At 62.6% G+C, this 8,389-nt stretch overlaps 1 protein-coding gene across 2 annotated transcripts in view; it reads left to right on the top strand.

Moving 5' to 3' along the window:
* The window catches only part of EPN1 (epsin 1), a 15,230-nt gene extending 10,691 nt beyond the window's left edge, over nt 1-4,539 (top strand). For both annotated transcript variants that reach the window (XM_045292324.1, XM_004715651.2), the window contains 6 exons: nt 263-346; nt 1,293-1,602; nt 1,971-2,084; nt 2,266-2,349; nt 3,486-3,743; nt 3,935-4,539. In XM_045292324.1, coding sequence (XP_045148259.1) covers nt 263-346; nt 1,293-1,602; nt 1,971-2,084; nt 2,266-2,349; nt 3,486-3,743; nt 3,935-4,143 — 1,059 coding nt within the window. In that variant the 3' untranslated portion in view covers nt 4,144-4,539. The remainder of the gene's footprint in view (nt 1-262; nt 347-1,292; nt 1,603-1,970; nt 2,085-2,265; nt 2,350-3,485; nt 3,744-3,934) is intronic.
* Nucleotides 4,540-8,389: the final 3,850 nt, after the last annotated feature.

Below are 8,389 nucleotides of genomic sequence, written 5' to 3'. Positions count from 1 at the left end.
CCCACATCCCCACCCGAGCACCCCTGTGCATCTTCATGTCCCACTCTCCCTGGATCCTGGTTGTTCCCTCTCCCTACCTTGTCCACATCCCATTTTTATTTCCAGTCCCATTTGTCAGGTGGGAGCTGGTCCTGAGGGCAGCAGTGGGGTCTGGACCCCTCCCCCCCAGCCGTGTTTCAGACTCTGATCTGTGCCCTGCCCTCCCCTCCCCTCCCCTCGGCCACCTGCTTCCAACCCCTCCACCCCCTAAACTCCCACACAGGAAGAGCGCATTCGCCGTGGGGACGACCTGAGGCTGCAGATGGCCATCGAAGAGAGCAAGAGGGAGACTGGGGGCCAGGAGGAGGTGAGGGGGGACGGGGCCAGGAGGAGCAAGGGGGAGACCGGGGTGTGGGGGTCTCTGAGGAGGAGGGAGTGAGGCTGTCAGTACCCGTGCCTTTTCCTTCTTTGTGCTGCTGGCTGCAGCGAGGCCCCTGGGGTACTGACCACTGACAGGACAGAGTCTAGGTCAGGCGGTGCCTGCAACGGGAGTGGTGCTGGGGAGCTGTGGGCTCTGGAAGTCCCGGCTGCCGGTGGCTGTGCTGCTGCAAGCTGCCGTCCTAGCCCAGGCCCCTGGTGACCGGAGCGAGAGTGAATGCACCGTGGCCCTTGCTGCACAGGTAGACGGTGTGTGTCCAGGCTCAGGTGCCTAGGCTGGCTCTGTCCCAGGGCCTGCAGCGAGGCCGTCCCCGTCTCAGCCCTTCAAGTGCCCGGGTAGTGCCACAAGTCAAGCTGATGGGTCTCTTCGGTTTTGTCTGCTCTGGCTCTGGTGGGGCCCCTGTTGTAGTCTCATGACACCAGGGGCCCCTGTTGGGTCCAGGCTGGGACATGGGGTTCTGGTTTCTCTCGGAAGGCAGGCCCTCGGGTCACCCAATTGGGAGGAAAGTCTTGCTCCGAGGCCACGTGTCTCCCTGGGACGCTGTGGGGAAGGGCACTGAAACCCAGGGGGCAGTGTGCAGCAGTGTATCAGCTGGCCGGCCCGCAGGCCCCCTGGGAAGTGGGGGGGGGGGGGTGGCACTAGAGCACAGCCACCACAGGAAGGGAGGCTGGAGTCAGGACAGAAATGCAAGGGACAAGTTGGGGCAGGGCTATTTGGGGTTTGAGGGAGCAGAGGGGAAGGGTCATTTTGGCTGAAGGGGCAGAGTGGTATACTGGGGAGTGGGGCTGAGCCAGGTGAGGGCCCCCTGGCTGAGCTAGGACAGCAAGTGGGACAACCCCCCATCCCAACTCACACTCCCCCTCCCTCCCTGCAGTCTTCCCTCATGGATCTCGCTGACGTCTTCACAGCCCCGGCTCCTCCGGCCACCTCGGACCCCTGGGGGGGCCCAGCCCCCATCGCCACTGCTGCCGCCGCACCCACTACTGCCCCAGCCTCGGACCCTTGGGGGGGCCCTCCTGTCCCGCCTGCTGCTGATCCCTGGGGGGGCACGGCCCCGACGCCGGCCTCTGGGGACCCTTGGCGGCCGGCTGGCCCAGCTGGGCCCACGGCTGACCCCTGGGGTGGGACCACAGTGCCCGCTGCTGGGGAGGGGCCCCCGCCTGACCCGTGGGGGGGCGCGGATGGTGAGTGCAGCTGAGTGTCATGTTCCGTCAAGGACGGTGGCCGAGCATGGGGATGGGGGGGCCAGGGAAGCTGTGCGCGGGTGGCCCTGAGGGAGCCCGCGCAGGTGAGCCCCCATGCTGGTGTCAGGGTGTAGAGCCAGGCGGTCTGCTCTGCCAAAGGCAGGGATGTGGAATGGAGCAGAAGAGGGGTGTATGGGGGAGACCTATAGCCTCCCAGAGGAGCCGGCCCGGGCCCTGTGCTGGGGATGGCCTAGCCAGCTGGGCTGGGGCCTGTGCAGGGCCGGGGCCTGTAAGGTGGGCACCCAGGGAACTGAGGGCACCAACTGACAGGTAGCCTGTCCCTCACACTGAGTCTCCTTCTTCTGCAGGTGGGCCCCCAGTCGGTGGCCCACCCCCCGCCTCTGATCCCTGGGCTCCGGCGCCTGCCTTCTCAGACCCCTGGGGGGGTTCTCCTGCCAAGCCCAGCACCAATGGCACAGCAGGTACTGACCAGGCACTTCCGGGGTCCCAAGCCTTGGGCTGCCTGTGTGGAGAGTGTGTGTCTGGTGTGTGTGTGTGCTCTGTGTGGTGTGTCTGTGTCTGTCCGTCCTGGTAAGGTAGGGTTGGGCTGAGTGGGGCGGCCCTTCCTGCGTGCAGTGGAACATACTGGTCTGTCCTTTGCAGTCGGGGGATTTGACCCAGAGCCTGATGAGTTCTCGGACTTTGACCGACTGCGGACGGCCCTGCCCACCTCGGGGAGCAGCACAGGTGAGCTGAGCTGCCCAGCTTGACCTGGGCGGGGGTGGGAGGGGTGGGACCCGGTGCTGTGTGGGCCCTGGAGTCAGACCCAGCCACCTGGCTTAAAAGAGAAGGCCTGGGTCTTGAAGTCGGTCCAGCGGTAGAAACTGCCTGGAGCGCCACCGCTGGTGGGGTGCTGGTGACACTCGACCTTCACCTTCACCTTCGAGCGGCTGTCCTGGGCTCCCATTGCCCACCGCCCGGGGGGCTTGGACGATGGCCACCGCCTGTGGTGCTTGTTCATTTAGCTTTGGCCCCTGGTGCTGCCTCCCACGTGGGACAGTGCCCGCAGCCTTCCACGGTGGCCAGCTGGGCGGGCGGGCACCGCTTGTGCTGCCGGTGGCTGCCCACTGAGCATCTCTCCCCACTGGAGGGGCTGGTGGGTGCCTTTCACACGAGGTAGACTTCTTCAGGTCCCAAACCAGGAGGTCTCCTGGGTGCTAGCGGCTCTGAAGCCACCATGCCCTGTGGAGGGGACGACCTCCAGGGGCTCTGCCCAGTGCCCCCTTCTCACCGCAGGGGAGGGGCACGGTGCCCGGGTGACGGTTGCCTGACACGGGCCCCAGCAGTGCTTGTTGGATGGCCATCTCCTGGCCTGTCCTTTGCCCTGTGTGTGTGCGCGTTCTTTATGATCCGAGTCAGGGTCCAGGCCCCCACCTGTGCTGGCCACTGCCTGCTCTGCATGCTCCCATCAGCAGCCTCGGCCTGTCTCACTGACCCGTCCTTGAGACGGTTTCGGGGTCCGGCATGTGGTAGCCTGGATCAGGCCTCCCTGTCCCTCTGGCCGGGTGAGATTCCACCTCCCGTCTGTCCGTCTCTCAGTGTGTGACCCTGCGGGGCGTTTGCACCGCTGGCTGTCGTGTCGTGGTGACTGGCGGGGATAAAGTGATGTAGGTGTCAGTCTGGGTCCCCACTGTGAGGAGGGTTTTGCTCAGCCAACTGCCAGGGACTCCCAAACCCACCCCCCAGCTGCTCAGCCAGGGGCGGGCGCCAGGTCCTCAGGTCCCCAGCCCCAGCTGGGCTCAAAGCCGTCCTGGGTGCCTGCTTCCGCTTCCAGCCCCCCCCAACCTCTAGGGTCCTGACCCCCCACCCCTGCTTCCTTTCAGGGGAGCTGGAGCTGCTTGCAGGGGAGGTGCCCGCCCGTAGCCCCGGGGCCTTTGACATGAGTGGGCTCGGGGGCTCCCTGGCCGAGGCTGTGGGGAGCCCTCCACCTACAGCCACACCAACCCCCACGCCACCCATGCGGAAGACGCCCGAGTCGTTCCTGGGGCCCAACGCAGCGCTGGTGGACCTGGACTCGCTGGTGAGCCGGCCCGGCCCCACGCCCCCCGGAGCCAAGGCCTCCAACCCCTTCCTGCCAAGTGGTGAGTGACCCGTGTGCCCAGGCTCTGCCCTGCCTGCCCTCTTGGCCTGAGTCCCATCCTCCCCCTGCTCAGCCAGGCCCAGAGGCTGCTGGGAGGAGGGCACAGGTCCGGGCGTGTCCATGCATGCAGGCGGGTGGGGGGTTGTTGAAGGCCATTCATTGACTCTGTGCTGTGTCTTTGTCTCCCGCCAGGTGCCCCTGCCTCTGGCCCGTCGGTCACCAACCCATTCCAGCCTGCGCCGCCGGCAACCCTCACCCTGAACCAGCTGCGCCTCAGCCCTGCGCCCCAGGTCCAGGGTGCGCCAGCAACGTTCATCTCTCCCCTTGGGGGCGGCCCTGGCCTGCCCCCCATGATGCCCCCGGGCCCCCCAGCCCCCAACACTAACCCCTTCCTCCTATAATCCCGGGGTGGGGGAGGGGGGCTTGGCCCGGCCCAGCCCCCCATCTTCGCTCCCCGGAGGTCAGTGTTGTGAGTGCATGTGAAACGGGCTCGCCCCCCCCGCCCCCACCCCTTCCTGGGGCCCACTCACACTACGCCCTCTTCCCACGGCCCCCCACTCCACCTCCCTACAGAGAAACTGGACCTGGGGGGGAGGGGTGCTGGCAAGAGGAGGAGCCCTTTCCTGTGGCATTAGAAGGGGGAGGGGCAGCTGGGGGTCACCCCTGCCCACCCCCTCCCTCTGCTCCTGATCCCCCTCAATCAGTGTTGGAGCCTCTTCGTCGTCCCTCAGTGCACCCTCGGGGAACCCTTGGTGATGATTTTGGCAACTTCGGGAATAAATGGCAATTCTCTTGGGCAAGGGTCCCCCCCCACTCTCCTCAGAGGTTTCTGTGTCCCCATCAAGGGACCTGGGGCTCTGAAGTCACCTTGCCTACCACGGTGGCCCCTGGGGCGCAGTCCCTCATGGTGGCTTGAAGTCTCCTGGCCCCTCTGGGACTGGTGAGAGGAGCTGCAGGCCACTTGGGCTAGACAGTGACACCCCACCCGGCCATGGAGTCAGAAGGCCACGCTGTGGAGATTCGAGGGTGCTGGTACCTGACGGGTCGGCTGTGTTAAGTCTGAAGGTCTCTGAAGGTGGAGAGGCTGGTGGTCTGGCTCTCCCTCAGAGACGGCAAATACTCAGCCCAGGTGTTCTTCTATAAAGCACCACAGCGTCTCTGTTTTCAGCGCCGAGCAGGCATCGCTAGTGGATGGCAGGCATCACCAATCCCTGTTGGGCACCGAGAGTCCATGTTAGGTAGCACTAGTCCATCTCCGAACAGCTGGCCTGTGTTGACTCACAGCTGGTGAGTCTGCTGTGTCCACTAGCAGCTTCCCAGAGAGGCAGGCCCACCCTCTGGGCCCAGGCCCCCAGCTGTGGCAAGATGTATCTCTGGTTTTGTGTCCCAACTGCAGGGATCCATGCCTTCATCCCTGCCCCCCTTCTCGATTCTGTTCACTCGAGACCTCCTTAGTCCTGGGGGCCCAGAGAACCCCTAGGTCAGCTTGGGACATTGTAGGAGCCAGTCCCACCACTACCTCGCGGTCCCCCTAGGGTAGTCCCCTCCAGCAGGCCTGCCCATTAGAATCTTGAGCTGTGGGGCAACCTAGCCTGTGCACGCATACGGCGGCCTGCTAGGGCATTGAGGGCCCCTGTCCGGTTCCCAGCAGGAGCCCCTCGACCTCGAGTCCAAAAGTTGATGGTTGGAATCCACCTCCAGGACCCATAGAAGATTCTAGTAGGAGGCTTGCGGGGCACAGTCCCTGCCGCACCTGGGGCACCCCGCTCCCGGAGTGAGGGCCTGTCAACGATGGCCACACCCCTGGACGCACAGACCTGGTGCTCAGGGCCTCATGCCTCAGCCTGAGTGCTGGGTGGGAGTCTGGCTAGTGGGCAGGTCCCGGGAGGAGGTGGATGGCCGGATGGCCAGGTGAGCCTGTCACCTGTGCCCCTTTCTGTTGCCCAGGAGGTGCTGGGGAAGGCCCCTGGGCGCTGCCAAGGGTTTACGCTGAGCCACTCCCTGAAACATGGTTTGAACCCACCCAGTGCAGCGAAGAGAGGTGGGCTGAGATCAAACAAAAAGCCCTGAATCAGGCGCCCCTGCCACGCCCGGGTCGCCAGGAGCACGAAGGGCAGGGCTTGGGGGGGATGGGGGCTCCTGTAGGAATGGGTAGCTATCGGTACGGGGGGATGGAGACCTCAGCACCCTACAGCTGGGTGTTTGGTGGGCGGCAGGGCGAAGGCATCTGGGGGTGAGGGAGGGGCTGAAATCTGAAGCAGGGGAGATGGGGCTATTGACACCTGGGGTGGAGGCTGAGGATATCCGGGTAACGGAGGCGGGGGCAGTTGACACCTGAGGATGGGGAGGGGCTGATGGTATCTGGGAGAAAAGGTGGAGGTGGGGCGGCTTGCAAGGAATCCCACCTGGCAGAAATGGAGAGCCTCGCACCCCTGTTCGGGAGGCAGAGCGTGGGTCCGAGGAGCTGAGAGCAGCCTGCGGCTGTGCGTGCCCTCAGACTGACTGGGCGGGGGTCCCTCCTGCCGCTGTGCACCCCATGGGGTGGCAATGAGCCTGAACCAACTCTACGCCCAGCCCCCAGCCCCCAACCACCGGCAAGTGAATGGAGGGCGTTGTGAGTTGGGAACAGAGCTCCCAGCGGTGCTGACTGCGGCAGGGCCGGGTTGGGGCTCCGACCCTGGCTTACAAGCGTGGTCTGGTGAGGTCTTGACCAAAGTACTTTTGTTCCAGGGGGACCCGGAGGTTGTGACTGCCCTTTCTGCGGACGTTCGGTGGGCCAGGCCTGGCCACAGCTGACACCCCCTTGGCTGGGATATGGGGCACTTTCTCGGGAGGCAAAAGGGCCCCAAGACGCAGGTTATCAGGAAGGAAAGCACATCGATTCTGAGTCAGACCCTACAGGACATGGCAGAACTGCTTTGGTGGGTTTCCAAGACTCCTGTTTTTTAAGAAATCATTTTGTTGGGGGCTCTTAAAACCATCCATGCACCTATTGTGTCGAGCACATTTGTACCTATGTTGCCCTCATCCTTTTCAAAACATTTTCTTTCTACTTGAGCCCTTGGTCTCAGCTCCTCCTTTTTCCCGCCCTCCCCGCCCACTTCCTCCATGAATTGACAAAGCCTTACCTTTCTCCTGTGGACCTTGCTGCTTTTGAACTACCAACCTCGCAGTGACCTGTGAGAGAGTTAGAACCACCCGGGTGGGCTTCTGAGACTAAATCGTCACAGGAGCAGAAAGTCTCGTCCACCTCCCTCGGAACAGCTGGTGGGTTCGGACCCCTGATCTTGTGGTCAGCAGCTCATTGAGGACCCAGCATGCCAACAGGGCACCTTTACCAGGACGGAAACCCAAAGCCAGCCAACCGACCGACCAGACCCCCCTGCCGTGGAGTTAACTCTCTAGGCCAGGGTAGAACTGTCTCCCCCGTGGGTTTCTGAGGTGACAGGAGTAGAAAGTTCTCCCATCAGGACAGAAAGTGTGGTTAATTGCGGGCCATATGTGTGGGTTGTGTACTCCAACGCCGTGTGAGAACACCTCACACCTGGGGCAAGCGGTGGGATTTACAACAGCACCCCCTCCCCACCCTGCACCACGACTCTCGGTGGGCTACTTCATTCCGTGTCACCTATCGGGTCACGGAATGACTCCTGCAAGTGATGAGTCCACACGCCGGCTCCTTTGCAAGGAAGCCGGGCAATGCGAGGAAGATAATCAGTTTTTCATAGTGCGATGGAGGAGTTTCCTCCGTTCTCAGAGGGGAAGTGGCTGCCCAAGTCGGCCACCTAGACAGAAGGGGCCCCTGGCATGCTGGGGGCTAGGGAGGGCCTAGACCCGCCAGCACCCTTACTCATGGTGTCAACGGGATCCATCCGTAGCGGTGCCAGACCATGTGGTTTCTAGCTTGGTCCTTTTCTGGAGTATCCCAGCCATCAACCCAGGAGTTGACATTTGAAGACTGCATCCCAATGTGGGAGCCATGGTGTAGTGAGTTAAGAGTGGCTTATGAGTGTAGAGGTGGAGTCTAGCTTGTCAATCAGATCATAGCCAATGGGGCTTGTGTGTGGGCACCGCCATCTCCTGAGGATTATGGGAAATCTGGTACTTCCTCCTTGGAGGCAGGAGACACTTTCTCTCTGCCATTCCCTGGGAGTCATTGCAGCTGACGAGACACATGGAGCTATGCTAGCATCCTAAGTTGGGAGAAGCCACATGGACCTACCCTGATGCAACCAGACCTCTGAAGCCGGAGAAGCCACGCAGAAACCCCTGCCAGCGCGGAGATGCTTACGCGACTGGACCCAAAGACTTTCTACCCACTGGCCTGTGATCATCCTGCATTTGGCATCACTCGTGTTCAGTGCATCTGAAGAAGACCGTATAGATTGATATCAGACCTACGGGCTAAATCAGACTTATGGCCTTGGATTGGACTGGGTTGGGATGCTTTCTCAGTGTTCAATTCCTCTTGTACATAAACCTCTCCCTTCTATGCATGGGAGTGTGTCCAGCAGTTCGAAACTCCTAGCCGCTCCGTGGGAGAAAGACGACGGTAGGGCTCTCTGTTCCCATGAAGTCTCTTGGAAACACTCTGGGGGCAGTAGAAGGCCGCCCTGAGTCTGCATCCCTTGGAGGGCGCCTTTGTTG

This window comes from Echinops telfairi, unplaced genomic scaffold (assembly GCF_000313985.2).
Source record: "Echinops telfairi isolate 266 unplaced genomic scaffold, ASM31398v2 ScPeMD7_655;HRSCAF=1070, whole genome shotgun sequence".
NCBI classification, from domain to species: domain Eukaryota; kingdom Metazoa; phylum Chordata; class Mammalia; order Afrosoricida; family Tenrecidae; genus Echinops; species Echinops telfairi.
Note: the sequence above shows the minus strand (reverse complement) of the source record. Positions and strands in the feature narration are given on the sequence as shown.